The sequence below is a fragment of the Taeniopygia guttata genome, chromosome 37 (assembly GCF_048771995.1).
Source record: "Taeniopygia guttata chromosome 37, bTaeGut7.mat, whole genome shotgun sequence".
Taxonomy (NCBI): Eukaryota; Metazoa; Chordata; class Aves; order Passeriformes; family Estrildidae; genus Taeniopygia; species Taeniopygia guttata.
Genome location: NC_133062.1, coordinates 926754 through 946162, shown reverse-complemented (window position 1 = coordinate 946162; position 19409 = coordinate 926754). Strand labels below are relative to the sequence as shown.

The window sequence follows — 19409 nt, the reverse complement described above, 5'->3', positions numbered from 1 at the left end:
GGCGGGAGATGCGAAAAAATTTGTCCAGGGTTTTTCTCACAAATACCAACCCAAATCCCACTAAAAAAACCCGACAAATCCCACAAAAACCATTTGAAATCCCTCAAAAATCATCCCAAAACCCACCCAAAATCCCACAAAACCCACCCAAAATCCAACAAAAATTACTCAAAATTCCACAAAAAAACACCCCAAATCCCATAAAAACCACCTCAAATCCCACAAAAATCATCCCAAATCCCACAAAAATCATCGCAAATCCCACAAAAACCACATCAAATCCCTCTAAAACCACCCCAGATCCCACAAAAAATGACCCAAAATCCTCCAAAAATCATCCCAAATCCCACGAAAACCACCCAAAATCCCACAAAAAAACCCCCAAAATCCTCCAAAAATCATCCCAAATCCCACGAAAACCACCCAAAATCCCACAAAAATCATCCCAAATCCCACAAAAATCATCCCAAATCCCACAAAAACCATCCCAAATCCCACAAAAACCACCCAAAATCCCCCAAAAATCATCCCAAATCCCACAAGAACCATCCCAAATCCCACAAAAAATGACCCAAAATTCCCCCCAAACCACCCAAAATCCCACAAAAACCACCCAAAATCCCACAAAAATCATCCCAAAATCCAACAAAAATCATCCCAAATCCCACAAAAATCATCCCAAATCCCACAAAAAAAACCCCAAAATCCCCCAAAAACCACCCAAAATCCCACAAAACCACCCAGAATCCCACAAAAACCATCCCAAATCCCCCAAAAAATGACCCAAAATCCCCCCAAACCACCCAAAATCCCACAAAAATCATCCCAAAATCCAACAAAAATCATCCCAAATCCCACAAAAATCATCCCAAATCCCACAAAAAATGACCCCAAATCCCTCCCAAACCACCCAAAATCCCCTCCAAACCACCCAAAATCCCACAAAAATCATCCCAAATCCCACAAAAAACATCCCAAAATCCCACAAAAAAACCCCCAAATCCCCCAAAAATCATCCCAAATCCAACAAAAACCATCTCAAATCCCACAAAAAACCATCCAAAATCCCACAAAAATCATCCCAAACCCCAGAAAAATCATCCCAAATCCCACAAGAACCATCCCAAATCCCACAATAAATGACCCAAAATCCCCCCCAAACCACCCAAAATCCCCCAAAAACCATCCCAAATCCCAGAAAAACCATCCTAAATCCCAGAAAAACCATCCCAAATCCCACAAAAAAACCCCAAAATCCCCCAAAAACCACCCTAAATCCTACAAAAATCATCCTAAATCCCACAAAAATCATCCCAAATCCCCCCAAAACCACCCAAAATCCCCCCAAAACCACCCAAAATCCAACAAAAACCATCCCAAATCCCACAAAAAAAAACCCCAAATCCCACAAAAAACCACACAAAATCCCCCAAAAATCATCCAAAATCCCACCAAAAAAACCCAAAATCCCCCCAAACCACCCAAAATCCCCCAAAAACCACCCAAAATTCAACAAACATTACACAAAATTCCACAAAAAACACCCCAAATCCCACAAAAAACATCCCAAAATCGCCCAAAAAAAACCCCAAAACCACCCAAAATCCCACAAACACCACCCCAAATCCCACAAAAAAACCCCAAAATCCCCCCAGAAACCACCCAAAATCCCACAAAAATCATCCCAAATCCCACAAAAAATGACCCAAAATCCCCCAAAAGCACCCAAAACCCCCCAAAAACCACCCCAAATTCCACAAAAAAACACCCAAAATCTCACAAAAATCATCCCAAAATCCAACAAAAACCATCCCAAATCCCACAAAAAATGACCCAAACCCACCCAAAATCGCCCCTTACCTGCGGCTGCACCCCCGAGGTGACCGGGAGGGTCCCCGGCTGCTTGGGCAGGAACGGGGGAGCCCCAGGAACGGGGGCTGAGCCCCCCAACTGTGGGGACAGAAACAATTTGGGGGATTTAAGGACATAAAAATACCCCAAAAATAATTTGGGGTCAGGAATAATCCCCCCCCCCCCCCAAAAAAAAGGGATGGGGGTGTTTAAAAGGAGAGAAAAACCTCAAAAAATGGAGAATTAAAATATGCCCAAAATGGGGTTTGGGGGGAGCTTGGGGGGATCGAGAAAAGGAGGGAAAAAATGGGATTTTGGGGGATAAAATGAGGTTAAAGGGGGAAAAATGGGGTTAAAGGGGGGGAAATGGGGTTAAAGGGGGAAAATGGGGTTAAAGGGGGGAAATGGGATTTTGGGGGGTTAAAATGGGGTTAAATGGGGAAAAATTTGATTTGGTAGGGTAAAAATAGGGTTAAAGGGGGAAAAAAGGGGTTAAAGAGGAGGAAATGGGGTTAAATGGGGGAAAATGGGGTTAAGGGGGGGAAATGGGGTTAAAGGGGGGAAATGGGATTTTGGGGGGTTAAAATGGGGTTAAATTGGGAAAAAATTTGATTTGGTAAGGGGAAAATGGGTTTGAAGGGGGGGAACTGGGGTTAAAGGGGGGAAATGGGATTTTGGGGGGTTAAAATGGGGTTAAATGGGGAAAAATTTGATTTGGTAGGGTTAAAATAGGGTTAAAGGGGGAAAAAATGGGGGGAAAATGGGGTTTAGGGGTCTCAGCTGGCCCTGGGATCCTCCTCCTTGATCTGAGGGGAAAATGTGATTAAAAAAGGGGAAAAACAGGGGAAAACGGGCAAAAAAATTGGGGTTTAGGGGTCTCAGCTGGCCCTTGGATCCTCCTCCTTGATTTGAGGGGAAAATGGGATTAAAAAAGGGGAAAAAAGTGTAAAAATTGGTAAAAGAATGGGATTTGGAGGGGATTAAAGGGGGAAAATGGGGTAAAAGGGAGAAAAAAGGGGTAAAAAGGGAAAAACGGGGTTAAATGGGGGAAAATGGGATTTGGTGGGGTAAAAATGGAGTTAATGGGGGAAAAATGGGGTTAAAGGGGGAAAAAATGGGGGGAAAAATGGGGTTTAGGGGTCTCAGCTGGCCCTGGGATCTGAGGGGAAAATGTGATTAAAAATGGGATTAAACCCTGAAAAAAATGGGTAAAAAATGTTAAAAAAATCATAAAACAATGCGATTTTGTGGGGTTAAAGGGGGAAAATTGTGCCAAAAAGGGACGTGGACGAACTAGATGAGGTCTGTAGGATTTTGGGGCGTTTTGGGGCATTTTTGGGTTGTTTTTTAGGGCTCACCCCACGCTGCTGGTCCATTTTATGCTGCTGAACCTGTTTGTGGTTGGTGATGACCTGGCGGATGCCGTTGACGAAGCCGCTTTGGTCGTTGGGGATCAAACCCATGAAAATTTTCTTTTTGGAGGAGTAGAGGAGCATGAGGACGCGCACCTCGCACGGAGCCGTGTGGGGGAAGTGCACGCAGCCCGCCTGCAGCGGCGAAAATGGCATTGAGGAGGCAGAAATCGGCATTAAAATGGTATTAAAATGGCAGAAATTGGTATTAAAATGGCAGAAAATGGCGGAAAACGGCTTTAAAAAGGTATCAAATGGCATTAAAATGGCATAAAATGGCAGAAATTGGCATTAAAATGGAATTAAAATGGCAGAAATTGGCATTAAAATTGCAGAAATTTGCATTAAAATGGCATTAAATGGTATTAAAATGGCAGAAAATGGCAGAAAATGGCATTAAAATGGCAGAAAATGGAGGAAAACGGCTTTAAAAAGGTATCAAATGGCATTAAAATGGCATAAAATGGCAGAAATTGGCATTAAAATGGTAGAAATTGGCATTAAAATGGCAGAAAATGGCGGGAAACGGTTTTAAAATGGTGTAAAATGGCATTAAAATGGCATTAAAATGGCAGAAAATGGTATCAAATGGCAGAAAATGGCAGAAAATGGCAGAAAATGGCACCACAGTGTCATAAAATGGCACCAAATAATATCAAATGTGATAAAATGGCATCAAAATGTCATAAAATGGCACCACAGTGTCATAAAATGGTACCAAATGGCACCAAATGGTACCAAATGTCATAAAATGGCATCAAAATGGCAGAAAATGGCATTAAAATGGCAGAAAATGACAATAAAATGGCAGAAAACGGCGGGAAACGGCTTTAAAATTGTATCAAATGGCATTAAAATGGCAGGAAATGGCAGGAAATGGCATCAAATGGCAGAAAATGTCTTAAAATTGTATCAAATGGCATTAAAATGGTACCAAATCTCATAAAATGGCATCAAAATGGCAGAAAATGTCAGAAAATGTCAGAAAATGGCACCAAATGTCAGAAAATGGCATTAAAATGGTACCAAATCCCATAAAATTACATCAAAATGGCAGAAAATGGCATTAAAATGGCAGAAAATGTCAGAAAATGGCATCAAAATGTCATAAAATGGCATTAAAATGGTACCAAATCTCATAAAATGACATAAAAATGGCAGAAAATGGCATCAAAATGTCATAAAATGGCATTAAAATGGTACCAAATCTCATAAAATGGCATCAAAATGTCAGAAAATGTCAGAAAATGGCATTAAATGGCAAAAAATGGCATTGAAATGGCATAAAATTGCATGAAAATGGCAGAAAACAGCTTAAAATGGTATCAAATGGCATTAAAATGGCAGAAAATTTCATAAAACGGCAGAAAATGCCATAAAATGCCATAAAATGCCACAAAATGGCACCAAAATGTCATAAAATGTCATAAAATGGCACCAAATTGTACCAAAATGGCACCCAAATGTAGAAAATGGCATCAAAAGTCATAAAATGGCACCAAGATGGTGCCACAATTTCAGAAAATGTTAGAAAATGCCAGAAAATGTCAGAAAATGGCATCAAAATGGCAGAAAATGGCATTAAAGTGGCAGAAAATGACAATAAAAAGGCATAAAATGGCATAAAATGGCACAAAAATGGCAGAAAATGGCTTAAAATGGTATCAAATGGCATTAAAATGGCAGAAAATGGCACCACAGTGTCATAAAATGGCACCAAATGGTACCGAATGTCATAAAATGGCGGCAAATGGTACCAAACGTCATAAAATGGCATCAAAATGTCATAAAATGGCATCAAAATGGCATAAAATGTCATAAAATGGCATAAAATGGCACCATGATGGTGCCAAGATGATGCCAAAATGTCATAAAATGTCATAAAATGGCATTAAATGGCATTAAAATGGTACCAAATCTCATAAAATGGCATCAAAATGTCAGAAAATGGCATCAAAATGTCATAAAATGGCATTAAAATGGTACTAAATCTCATAAAATGGCATCAAAATGGCAGAAAATGGCGTCAAAATGGTAGAAAATGGCATTAAAATGGTACCAAATCTAATAAAAAGGCATTTAAATGGCAGAAAATGGCATTAAAATGGCAGAAAATGCATTAAAATGGCAGAAATCGGCATTAAAATGGCATAAAATGGCAGAAATCGGCATTAAAATGGCAGAAAATGGCTGAAAATGGCATGAAAATGGCAGAAAATGGCATCAAATGAGGATGACTTTGGGGTGCTGGGGATATTTTGGGGTGCCCAGGAAATTTTGGGGTGCTGGGAAGTTTTGGGGTGCCCAGGAAGTTTTGGGGTGCTGGGGAAATTTTAGGGTGCTGGGAAATTTTGGGGTGCTGGGGAAATTTTGGGGTGCTCACAAAGCCGTTGCCCATGATCCTGTAGAGGCCCTTGAGCGACTCCAGGTCTTTGTTGGTGAAATGGAACTGAACCATCCGGGAATTGCGGAACAGCGGCCCCAGGGTGGTCTGGGGGATAAAAAATTGGGTCAGGACCCCCCAAAAATAATAATTAAAAAAGTCATAAAACCCATAAATCACTAAATCACATAAAACCACCCCAAAGTCTGCAAAACCACCCCAAAATCCCACAAAAAAACCCCACAAATCTCTCAAAAAAACCCAAAATCCCATAAAACCACCCCAAATCTCACACAAAAACCCAAAATCTCATAAAACCACCCCAAATCCTGCCAAAAAAACCCCAAAATCCCACCAAAAAACCCCAAATCTCACACAAAACCCCTCAAATCCCCAAAAAACATCTCATAAAACTCATAAATCACCAAATCCCACAAAACCACCTCAAATTCCACCAAAAAGCCCCAAAATCCCACAAAAAAAACCTCAAATCCCCCCAAAAAACCTCACAAAACCCAAAAATCACCAAATCCCACAAAACCACCTCAAAGTCTGCAAAACCACCCCAAAATCCCACAAAAAACCCACAAATCTCTCAAAAAACCCCCAAATTCCACAAAACCACCCCAAATCTCACACAAAAACCCAAATCCCACAAATCCCACAAAAAACCACCCCAAATTCTGCAAAAAAAACCCCTCAAATCCCCAAAAAACACCTCATAAAACCCATAAATCACCAAATCTCATCAAACTGCCCCAAATCCCACCAAAAAGCCCCAAAATCCCACAAAAAAACCCTCAAATCCCCAAAAAAACCCTCATAAAACCCATAAATCACCAAATCCCACAAAACCACCTCAAAGTCTGCAAAACCACCTCAAAATCCCACAAAAAAACCCCCAAATCTCTCAAAAAAACCCAAAATCCCACAAAACCACCCCAAATCTCACACAAAAAAACCCCAAAATCCCACAAAAAACCACCCCCAAATCTCTCAAAAAAACCCAAAATCCCACAAAACCACCTCAAATTCCACCAATAAGCCTCAAAATCCCACAAAAACCCCAAATCCCGCAAAAAAAACCCAAAACCCACAAAAAACCCTCAAATCTCACAAAAAAAAACCCCAAATCCCACAAAAAAAACCCCCAAATCCCACCAAAAAACCTCAAATTCTACCAAAAACCCCAAAATCCCACCAAAAAACCCCAAATCCCACCAAAAAAAAACCCAAATTCCACCAAAAAACCTTAAATCCCACAAAAAAAACCCCAAATCCCACAAAAAACCCCCAAATCCCACAAAAAAAAACCAAAATTCCACCAAAAAACCTCAAATCCCACCAAAAAAACACAAAATCCCACAAAAAAACCCCAAATTTCACCAAAAAAACCCAAATTCTACCAAAAAAACTCAAATCCCACCAAAAAACCCCAAAATCCCACAAAAAAATCCCCAAATCCCACAAAGAAACCCCCAATTTCTACCAAAAAAAACTCAAATCCCACCAAAAAAAAACCAAAATCCCACAAAAAAACCCCAAATCCCGCAAAAAAAAATCAAATTCTACCAAAAACCCCCAAATTCCACCAAAAAAACCAAAATTCCACCAAAAAACCTCAAATTCTACCAAAAAACCCAAAATCCCACAAAAAAAACCCCAAACCCCACAAAAAAAAACCCCAAATTCCAACAAAAAATCTCAAATTCCACCAAAAAACCCCAAATTCTACCAAAAAACCCCAAAATCCCCCAAAAAAACCCCAAAACCTGACCAGGAGCTGCTGTGGGATGAGCTGCATGATCAGTTTCTGCGGCCACTGGTCTGTTTTCCTGGGAAAAAAGGGTAAAAAAAAGGGAAAAATGGGAAAAAAATTTAAAAAGGGAAAGAAAATGAATAAAAGGGGGAAAAAAGGGGGGGGGAAAAAGGGGAAAAAAAGGGAAAAAAAAGGAGGAAAAAAGGGGGAAAAATTGAAAAAAAAAGGAGGAAAAAAGGAAAATTAAGGGGAAAAAAAGAGGAATAAAAGGGGGGAAAATGGAAAAAAAAGGGGAAAAAAATGGGGGGAAAAGGGGAATAAAAGGGGGAAAAAAGGAAAATTAAGGGGAAAAAATGGGGGAAAATGGAAAAAAAAGGGGAAAAAAGGAAAATTAAGGGAAAAAAAAGGGGGGAAAAGGGGAATAAAAGGGGGGAAAAAAGGGGAAAAAAAGGGGGAAAAAAGGAAAATTAAGGGGAATAAAAGGGGGAAAAAAGGGGAATAAAAGGGGGGAAAATGAAAAAAAAAGGGAAAAAAAGGAAAATTAAGGGGAATAAATGGGGGGAAAAGGGGAATAAAAGGGGGAAAATGGGAAAAAAGGGGGAAAAAGGAAAATTAAGGGGAAAAAAGGGGAATAAAAGGGGGGGAAATGAAAAAAGGGGAAAAAAGGAAAATTAAGGGGGAAAAAGGGGGAAAAAAGGGGAAAAAAGGGGGAAAAAGGAAAATTAAAGGGAAAAAAGGGGGGGAAAGGGGAATAAAAAGGGAAAAAAGGGGAATAAAAGGGGGGAAATGGGAAAAAAGGGGGAAAAAGGAAAATTAAGGGGAAAAAAGGGGAATAAAAGGGGAATAAAAGGGGAATAAAAGGGGGGAAATGGGAAAAAAAGAGGGAAAAAGGAAAATTAAGGGGGAAAAAATGGGAAAAAGGGAATAAAAGGGGGGAAAATGGAAAAAAAAGGGGAAAAAGGAAAATTAAGGGGAAAAAAGGAAAATTAAGGGGAAAAAAGAGGGAGAAATGGGAAAAAATCGAAAAAAAAGGAAAAAAAGGGGAACAAAAGGGGAAAAAAAATCCTTCAAATTTCCCCAAAATCCTCCAAATTTCCCCCAAAATCCCCTCCCACTCCACACCAGTGAATTTTTACCTCATTTTCCCACCCTAAAATATCCCCAAAAATGATCCTAAACCCCCCCAATTTACCCCAAACCCCCCCAAATTTACCCCAAACCCCCCCAAATTTACCCCAAACCCCCTGGGGACCCCAAATTTGCCCAAAATCCCCGAAATTCACCCCAAACTCACAGGTTGTCGCCGGCGCTGACGTAGACCTGGCAGGGCAGGGACCGTGTCAGCTTCGTGCTCGAGTCCACCAGGGCAGGTTTGGGCTTCTGGGGGGATTTGGGGGGCAGAGGTGAAATTTGGGGGTCCCAGGAGGAAATTTGGGGGGTTGGAGGAAATTTGGGGGATTTCAAGATGGTTCTGATCCCCAAAATCCGCCCTAAAGACCACAAAAATTCCCCCTAAGGACCCCAAAATTACAAATCCCCCCCAAAATCCCCCCTAAAATCCCCCATGAAGATCCCAAAATCCCCAAATCCCCCCAAACCACCCAAAATCCCCCTAAGGACCACAAAATCCCCCCAAAATTCCCCCTAAACACCCCAAAATCCCCCCAAATCCCCCCAAAATCCCTCAAAATCCCCCCAACTTCCACCCTAAAGACCCAAAAATCCCCCCAAATTCCACCTAAATCCTCCCCCAAATCACCCCTAAACACCCCAAAATCCCCCAAATCCCCCCAAACCGCCCAAAATCCCCCCTAAAGTCGCCAAAATCCCCCCAAGATCTCCCCCAAATCCCCCCAAAATCTCCCCAAATCCCCCCCAACTCCCTCAAAATCCCCCCAAATCCCCCCAAAACCCCTCCAAATCCTCCCTAAACACCCCAAAATCCCCCCTAAATCCCCCCAAATCCCCCAAAATCCCCCCAAATCCCTCAAAATCCCCTCAAAATTCCCCCAAATCCCCCCAAAATCCCCCCAAACCCCCCCAAATCCCCCCCAAAACCCCCCAAAATCCCCCCTAAATCCCCCTTAAAGATTCCAAAATCCCCCCAAAATCCCCAAATCCCCCTTAGAGACCCCAAAATCCCCCCAAATCCCCCCAAAATCCCCCCTAAATCCGCCCAAAATCCGCCCAAAATTCCCCAAATCCCCCCAAAAATTCCCCCAAATCCCCCAAAATCCCCCCCAAAAGGACCACAAAATCCCCCCCAAATCCCCCTAAAACTCCCCCAAATGCCCCCAAAATTCCCCCCTAAAGACCCAAAAATCCACAAAATTCCACCTGAATCCCCCCAAAATCCCCCAAAAACCCCTAAAATCCCCCCCAAAATCCCCAAAATCTCCCCAAAATTCCTTAAAATCCCCCCTAAAGACCCAAAAATCCCCCTTAAATCCCCCCAAAATCCCCCAAACTCTCCCCAAATCCCCCCAAACTCCCCCAAAATCCTCCCTAAATTCCCCCAAATCCCCCCAAAATCTCCCAAAACCCCCCCAAATCCCCCCAAAATTCCTCAAAATACCCAAAAATCACCTCAAATCCCCCTTAAAGATCCCAAAATGCCCCCTAAATCACCCCCAAAATTCCCCAAATCCCCCCAAATCCCCCCAAAATCTCCCAAAATCCCCTCAAAATCCCCCCAAATCTCCCCAAATTCCCAAATCCCCCCAAAAATCTCCCCAAATCCCTCCAAATCCCCCCAACTTCCCCCTCTAAATACCCAAAAATCCCCCCAAATTCCACCTAAATCCCCCCAAATCACCCCTAAAATCCCCCTTAAAGATCCCAAAATCCCCCCAAAATCCCCCAAATCCCCCTTAAATCCCCCCAAAATCCCCCAAAATCCCCAAAATCCCCCAAATTCCACCTCCTGCCACTCCAGCACGCCGCTCCAGGCCAGGACTTTGTTCCCCACCGACTGTTGGGGTCCGGCCAAGGGGGGCGCCCCCAATTGTGGGGCCGAATTTTGGGGGGGCACCGAGCTGGGGGGGCCCCCACTGGCCTGGGGGGGAAAAAAAAAATAAGAGAAAACCCCCAAAAAAAATTCAGAGTAAAAATGGAAAATTTTATCCCAAAAAAATGATGTTTAACCCCATTAAAATGAAATTTAACCCCCCCAAAAATGAAACTTTATCCCAAAAAATTAAATTTAACCCCCCCAAATAAAACTTTATCCCAAAAAATGAAATTTAGGTCCCAAAAAATGAAATTTAAGTCCCAAAAAGTGAAATTCAACCCCACCAAATTAAGATTACACCTCAAAAAATGATTTTACTCCCCCAAAATGACATTTTATCCCAAAAAGTCAAATTTAACCCCACCAAATTAAGATTATACCCCAAAAAAAAAGACATTTTACTCCCCAAAATGACATTTTATCCCAAAAAAAAGAACTTAACCCCCCAAAATGAAATTTAACCCTCCCAAAATGGGATTTTACCCCAAGAATGACATTTAACCCTTCCAAAATTAAGATTTTACCCCAAAAATAACATTTAAACCCCCAAAATAAAGATTTTACCCGCCCAAATGACTTCCAACCCCCCAAAAAATAAACTTTAACTCCCAAAATTACCATTTAACCCCCCAAAATCAAATTAACCCGCCCAAAAATGAACATTTAACCCCCCAAAATTACCATTTAACCATCAAAAATCAAATTTACCCCCAAAATTAACATTTAACCCCAAATAATCAAATTAACCCCCCCAAAATTAACATTTAACCCCCAAAATTACCATTTAACCCCCAAAAATGAACATTTAACCCCCCAAAATTACCATTTAACCCCCCAAAATCACCATTTAACCCCCCCCAAAAATCAAATTAAACCCCCAAAATCAAATTTAACCCCCAAAATTACCATTTAACCCCCAAAAATCAAATTTACCCCCCCAAAATTAACATTTAACCCCCCAAATTACCATTTAACCCCCCCAAAAATCAAATTAAACCCCCCAAAATTAAATTTAATTCCTAAATAATCAAATATACCGCCCCCAAAATCAAATTTAACCCCCCACAAAAGAAATTAAATCCCCCAAAAAATGAAATTCCCCCCCAAAAATCAAATTTCCCCCCCAAAATCACCATTTAACCCCCCACAAAAGAAATTAAATCCCCCAAAATGACCATTTAACCCCCCAAAAAAATCAAATTAAATCCCCCAAAAAATGAAATTAAACCCCCAAAAAATCAAATTAAATCCCAAAAAATCAAATTTCCCCCCCAAAAATCAAATTTCCCCCCCAAAAATCAAATTAAATCCGCCAAAAAATGAAATTAAACCCCCAAAATTACCATTTAACCCCCAAAAAGTCAAATTAACCCCCCCAAAATCAAATGTATCCCCCCAAAATTAACACTTAACCCCCAAAAAATTAAATTTAACCCCCCAAAATGAACATTTATCCCCAAAAAAATTAAATTTAACTCCCAAAAAATCAAATTAACACCCCCAAAATTACCATTTAACCCCCAAAAAATGAAATTAAATCCCAAGAAAATTAAATTTAACCCCCCAAAAATCAAATTTACCCCCCAAAAAATCAAATTTACCCCCCAAAATCAAATCAACCCCCCAAAATTAACACTTAACCCCCCAGAAAATGAAATTAAATCCCCCAAAATCACCATTTAACCCCCAAAAAATCAAATTTACCCCCCGAAATGAACATTTAACCCCCCAAAAATCAAATTAACCACCCAAAATGAACATTTAACCCCCAAAAATCAAATTAACCCCCCAAAATCAAATTAACCCGCCCAAAAATGAACATTTAACCCCCCAAAAAATTAAATTTAACCCCCAAAATTACCATTTAACCCCTCAAAATTAGCAATTAACCCCCAAAAATCAAATTAAATCCCCCAAATTAACAATTAACCCCAAAAAAATTAAATTTAACCCCCCAAAATTACCATTTAACCCCCAAAAAATTAAATTTACCCCTCCAAAATGACCATTTAACCCCCAAAAATCAAATTAAACCCCCCAAAAATCAAATTTACCCCTCCAAAATCACCATTTAACCCCCCACAAAAGAAATTAAATCCCCCAAAATTACCATTTAATCCCCCAAAATTACCATTTAACCCCCCAAATCAAATTTCCCCCAAAAATCACCATTTACCCCCCAAAAATCAAATTAAACCCCCCAAAAATCAAATTCCCCCCAAAAATCACATTATCCCCCCCCACTCACGGCGGCCGGGGCGGCTCCGGGCCCGGGGGGCGGCGGCAGCAGCGGCGGATTTTGGGGGGCTCCGGGGGGGGGCGGGGGGGGCAGCAGGGCGGGATTTTGGGGGGTCCCGGGGGGGGCCGGGGGGGGTAATTTGGGGGGCAGGGGGGGGAGGGGCTGGGGGGGGGCTTGGCCGAAGGGGGGGGGGTTGGAGGGGGGGAAGGGCGGGGACTGGAAAATAAAAATTTGGGGGGGTCAGGGGGGTGACACCCCCAAAAAAATGTTTTTGGTACCCTAAAATTATTTAAATCCACCCTGAAATATTTTAAAAACCCTAAAATATTTTAACCCCCCTAAAATATTTAAATCCTCCCCAAAATATTTAAAATCCCCCTAAAATATTTAAAATCCCCCCAAAAATATAAAAATCCCCCCCTAAATATTAAAATCCCCCCTAAAATATTTAAATCAGCCCCAAAATATTTAAATTCACCCCCAAATATTTAAATCCTCCCCAAAATATTTAAAACCACCCCAAAATATTTGTGACCCCACCCCAAATTGTCCCTAAAATGTCCCTAAAATGTCCCCAAATGTCCCTAAAATTGGTCCCAAAATGTCCTTAAAATTGTCCCCAAAATGTCCCCAAAGTTGTCTCAAAATATCCCTAAAATGGTTCCCAAAATGTCCCTAAAATTGTCCCAAAATGTCCCTAAAATGGTCCCCAAAATGTCCCTAAAATTGTCCCAAAATGTCCCTAAAGTTGTTCCCAAAATGTCCCTAAAGTTGTTCCCAAAATGTCCCTAAAATTGTCCCCAAAATGTCCCTAAAATTGTTCCAAAATGTCCCTAAAATAGTTCCTAAAATGTACCTAAAATTGTCACCAAAATTGTCCCCAAAATGTCCCTAAAATGGTCCCCAAAATGTCCCTAAAATGGTTCCCAAAATGTCCCTAAAATTGTCCCAAAATGTCCCTAAAATGGTCCCCAAAATGTCCCTAAAATTGTCCCAAAATGTCCCTAAAGTTGTTCCCAAAATGTCCCTAAAATTGTTCTCAAAATGTCCCTAAAATATCGCTAAAGTTGTCCCCAAAATATCCATAAAATTGTCCCAAAATGTTCCCAAAATGTCCCTAAAGTTGTCCCAAAATGTTCTTAAAATGTCCCTAAAATTGTCCCAAAATGTCTCTAAAATGTCCCTAAAACGGTTCCCAAAATGTCCCTAAAATTGTCCCCAAAATGTCCATAAAATTGTCCCAAAATGTGCCCAAAATTGACCCCAAATGTCCCTAAAATGGTCCCCAAAATGTCCCTAAAATTGTCCCAAAATGTCCCTAAAAGTGTTCCCAAAATGTCCCCAAAATGTCCCTAAAATTGTCCCTAAAATTGTCCCAAAATGTCCCTAAAATGGTCCCCAGATGACCCTAAAATTGTCCCAAAATATTAATAAAATTGTCCCAAAATGTCCCTAAAGTTGTCCCCAAATGTCCTTAAAATTGTCCCCAAAATGTCCCTAAAATTGACCCAAAATATCCCTAAAATTGTCCCCAAATGTCCCTAAAATTGTCCCCAGGGGGGGCAGGGCGGGGACTGGAAAGGAAAATTTGGGGGGGTCAGGGGGGGGTGACACCCCCAAAAAAAATGTTTTTGGTACCCTAAAATTGTTTAAATCCACCCCTAAAATATTTAAATTAACCCCCAAATATTTAAATCCTCCATAAATATTTTAACCCCCCCCTAAAATATTAAAATCCCCCCAAAATATTTTAAATCCCCCTAAAATATTTAAATCCTCCCCAAAATATTTAAAATCCCCCTAAAATATTTAAAACCACCCCAAAATATTTAAATCCCCCATAAAATATTTAAAATCCCCCCAAAAATATAAAAATCCCCCCCTAAATATTAAAATCCCCCCTAAAATATTTAAATCAGCCCCAAAATATTTAAATCCCCCCATAAATATTTAAATCCCACCATAAATATTTAAATCCCCCTAAAATTACCCCAATTAATCCCCGAGCCCAATTAACCCCCCACCCTAATTAAACCCCCATAATTAACCCCAAATCACCCCCCCCCGATTAAACCCCCAATTACCTCCCAATTAACCCCCTACCTCAATTAATCCCCCCCAATTAATCCCTCCCCAGTTAACCCCCAATTAATCCCTCCCCAATTAATCTCCCTAATTAACCCCCCAATTAACCCCCCAATTAATCCCTCCCCAATTAACCCCCCCAAGTAACCCCCAATGAACCCCCCAATTAATCCCTCCCCAATTAACCCCCCTAATTAACCCTCCAATTAACCCCTCCCCAATTAACCCCCACCCTAATTAACCCCTTAATTAACCCCTTAATTAACCCTTAATTACCCCCTGCAATACCACCACCAACCACCAGATGGCAGCACCCCCTCCCCAACCCTCCCCAGGCCCCAAAAACCCCCAAAAATCCCAAAAAAATTCCCAAACCCCCCAAATTTTTGGGGTTCCCTTTTTTGAGGGAAATCACCTCCCAATTAACCCCTTCCCCAATTAACCCCCACCCTAATTAACCCCTTAATTAACCCCCTAATTACCCCTCCTGCAATACCACCACCAACCACCAGATGGCAGCACCCCCTCCCCAACCCTCTCCAGGCCCCCCAAAATCCCCAAAAATCCCCCCAAAAAATCCCAAATCCCCCAAATTTTTGGGTTTCCTTTTTTTGAGGGAAATCACCTCCCAATTAACCCCTTCCCTAATTAACCCCCACCCTAATTAACCCCTTAATTAACCCCTAATTACCCCCTGCAATACCACCAACCACCAGATGGCAGCACCCCCTCCCCATGCCCCAAAACCCCCAAAAATCCCAAAAAATCCCAAAAAAATTCCTAAACCTCCCAAAATTTTTGGGGTTCCCTTTTTTGAGGGAAATCACCTCCCAATTAACCCCTTCCCCAATTAACCCCCACCCTAATTAACCCCTTAATTAACCCTTAATTACCCCTCCTGCAATACCACCACCAACCACCAGATGGCAGCACCCCCCCACACACCATCCCCAGGCCCCAAAACCCCCAAAAATCCCCCAAAAAATTCCCAAATCCCCCAAATTTTGGGGTTCCCTTTTTTGAGGGAAATCACCTCCCAATTAACCCCTTCCCCAATTAACCCCCACCCTAATTAACCCCTTAATTAACCCCTAATTACCCCCTGCAATACCACCACCAACCACCAGATGGCAGCACCCCCTCCCCAACCCTCCCCATGCCCCAAAATCCCCAAAAATCCCCCAAAAAATTCCCAAATCCCCAAAATTTTTGGGGTTCCCTTTTTTGAGGGAAATCACCTCCCAATTAACCCCTTCCCCAATTAACCCCCACCCTAATTAACCCCTTAATTAACCCCTTAATTAACCCCTAATTACCCCCCTCCAATACCACCACCAACCACCAGATGGCAGCACCCCTCCCCATGCCCCAAAACCCCCAAAAATCCCAAAAAATCCCAAAAAAATTCCCAAATCCCCAAAATTTTTGGGGTTCCCTTTTTTGAGGGAAATCACCTCCCAATTAACCCCTTCCCCAATTAACCCCCACCCTAATTAACCCCTTAATTAACCCTTAATTACCCCCCTGCAATACCACCACCAACCACCAGATGGCAGCACCCCTTCCCCAGGCCCAAAAACCCCCAAAAACCCCCAAAAATCCCAAAAAAATCCCCAAACCCCCCAAAATTTTTGGGGTTCCCTTTTTTGAGGGAAATCACCTCCCAATTAACCCCTTGCCCAATTAACCTCCACCCTAATTAACCCCTTAATTAACGCCCTAATTACCCCCCTGCAATACCACCACCAACCACCAGATGGCAGCACCCCCTCCCCAACCCTCCCCAGTCCCCAAAAATCCCCAAAAATCCCCAAAAAATTCCCAAATCCCCCAAATTTTGGGGTTCCCTTTTTTGAGGAGGGGGTCCCAAATTTGGGGAGACGTCCCAATTTTGGGGAGGGGTCCCCCAAAACTCACAGCGCCCCGCGAGGCTCTTCTGGTTCTTGGCGGCCTCCACGGCGGATTGAGCCGCGGCCTGAGCGGCGTTCAGGGCGCCGGGGGGCGGCACCTGAAAATTTGGGGAAAATTTTGGAAAATTTGGGGGGTGATTCACCCCCCTCCACCCTAAAAATAAGAATAAAACTATAAAATGTCCCACCCAAAAAAATTAAAAAAAAAAATTATTTCCAAAGTGAAAAAACACCCCAAAAAACAGCCCAAAAATCCCACCCAAAAAAAAACCTGAAAAAGAAAAATCCTCCAAAAATCGGTCAGAAAGCCCCTTAAAAAAACTTTAAAAAAACCCAAAATCCCGCCAAAAAAACAACCCAAAACCACACCAAATCCCCACCAAAAAAACCCCAAACTCCCCAAAAATACCCCAAATCCCCCCAAACCTCCCAAAAATACCCCAAATCCCCCCAAACTCCCCTTAAAGAACCCGAAAATCCCCAAATCCCCCCAAAAAAACCCAAATCCCCCCAAACCCCCCTTAAAGAACCCCAAAAAGCCCCAAATCCCCCAAAAGCCCCCAGAAAACCCCAGAAAATCCTCCAAAAAACCCCAAATCCCCCCAAAACCCCCAAAAAAACCCCAAATCCCCCCAGAAAACCCCACATCCCCCCCAAAAAAACCCCAAAACCCCCAAATACCCCCATAAATAACCCCCAAAACCCCCAAATCCCCCACCAAAAAAACCCCAAAAAACCCCAAATCCCCCCAAACCCCACTTAAAGAACCCCAAAAACCCCCAAATCCCCCCTTAAATAACCCCCAAAACCCTCCAAATCCCCCCAAAAAAACCCCAAAATCCCCTCAGACCCCGCTTAAAGAAGCCCAAATCCCCCCAAACCCCCCTTAAAGAACCCCAAAATCCCCAAATCCCCCCAAAACAACCCAAATCCCCCCCAAATCCCCCCGAAATCCCCCCTTAAATAACCCCAAAAAAACCCCCAAATCCCCCCTTAAATAACCCCAAATCCCCCCAAATCCCCTCTTAAATAACCCCCAAATCCCCAAATCCCCCCCAAAAAACCCCCCAAAACCCCCTTAAATAACCCCAAAAAATCCCCAAATCCCCCCCCCAAAAAAACCCAAATCCCCCCAAATCCCCCTTAAATAACCCCAAAAAAACCCCAAATTCCCCCTTAAATAACTCAAAAAAACCCCAAATCCCCCCCCAAAACCCCCAAATCCCCCCAAAAAACCCCAAATCCCCCCTTAAAGAGCCCCAAAAACCCCCCAAATCCCCTTTGAATAACCCCAAATCCCCCCAAATCCCCCCTTAAAGAGCCCCAAAAACCCCCCAAATTCCCCCTTAAATAACCCAAAAAAACCCCAAATCCCCCCAAAATCCCCCAAACCCCCCAAAAAAACCCCAAAATCCCCCCAAAACCTTTGGGGGGTTACCTGGTATGTTTGGGGTCCGGGCGGGGGGGGCTGGGGGGGCGCCGGGGGCAGTTGGGGGGCGCTGGGGGGCAGCGGGGGAGGGGCCCCGCCCGACTTGGGGGGCGGCAGCGCCGGGGAGCCGCTGCTGGTGCCTGGGGGGACCCAAAATGTCCCCAAATTGTCCCAAATTGTCCCAAAATGTGCCCAAAATTGTCCCCAAAATATCCATTAAATTGTCCCAAAATATCCCTGAAATTGTCCTTAAAATGCCCCTAAAATTGTCCCAAAATTGTCCCCAAAATGTGCCTAAAATTGTCTCTAAAATTGTCCTAAAATGACCCTACAATTGTCCCAAAATGTGCCCAAAATTGGCCCAAAATGGCCCTAAAATTGTCCCCTAAATGTCCCTAAAATTGTCCTTAAAATTGTCCTTAAAATTGTCCCAAAATATCCCTAAAATTGTCCCCAAATGTTCCTGAAATTGTCCCTAAATGTGCCCAAAATTGTCCCAAAATGTGCCCAAAATTGTCCCAAAATTGTCCCCAAAATGGCCCTAAAATTGTCCCAAAATGTGCCCAAAATTGTCCCGAAAATATCCCTAAAATGTCCCTAAAATTATCCCTAAAATTGTCCCTAAATATCCCTGAATTTGTCCCCAAATGTCCCTAAAATTATCCCTAAAATTGTCCCAAAATATCCCTGAAATTGTCTCCAAATGTCCCTAAAATTGTCCCAAAATATCCATAAAATATCCCTAAAATTGTCCTTAAAATGTCCCTAAAATTGTCCCAAAATGTCCCTGAAATTGTCCCTAAATGTGGCCAAAAATGTCCCTAAAATGTCCCTAAAATTGTCCTAAAATGTGCCCAAAATTGTCCCCAAAATGTCCCTAAAATTGTCTCAAATTGTATCTAAAATTGTCCTAAAATGTGCCCAAAATTGTCCCCAAAATGGCCTTAAAATTGTCCCCAAATGGCCCTAAAATTGTTCCCAAATGTCCCAAAAATGTCCCTAAAATTGTCCCCAAAATGTCCCTGAAATTGTCCTAAAATGTGCCTAAAATGTCCCTAAAATTGTCCCCAAACATGTCCCTAAATATCCCTAAAATTGTCCTAAATGTCCCTAAAGTTGTCCCCAAAATGTCTCCAAAATTGTCCCCAAATGTCCCTAAAAGTGTCCCCAAATGTACCCAAAATTGTCCCTAAAATTGTCCCAAAATATCCCTATAATTGTCCTTAAAATGGCCCTAAAATTGTCCCTAAAGTTGTCCCCAAAATATCCCTAAAATTGCCCCAAATGTGCCCAAAATTGTCCTTAAAATGTCCCTAAAATTGTCCTTAAAA

General features: G+C 42.2%; 1 protein-coding gene across 1 annotated transcript in view; it reads right to left on the bottom strand.

Moving 5' to 3' along the window:
* MED25 (mediator complex subunit 25) overlaps positions 1-19409 on the bottom strand; it is a 52822-nt gene that overhangs the window by 15527 nt on the left and 17886 nt on the right. The window contains exons 8-16 of the mRNA XM_072921445.1: positions 18088-18218; positions 16571-16747; positions 12664-12870; positions 10326-10460; positions 8700-8785; positions 7424-7481; positions 5647-5754; positions 3210-3398; positions 1861-1950 (exon numbers count right to left, since the gene is read on the bottom strand). Coding sequence (XP_072777546.1) covers positions 1861-1950; positions 3210-3398; positions 5647-5754; positions 7424-7481; positions 8700-8785; positions 10326-10460; positions 12664-12870; positions 16571-16747; positions 18088-18218 — 1181 coding nt within the window. The remainder of the gene's footprint in view (positions 1-1860; positions 1951-3209; positions 3399-5646; positions 5755-7423; positions 7482-8699; positions 8786-10325; positions 10461-12663; positions 12871-16570; positions 16748-18087; positions 18219-19409) is intronic.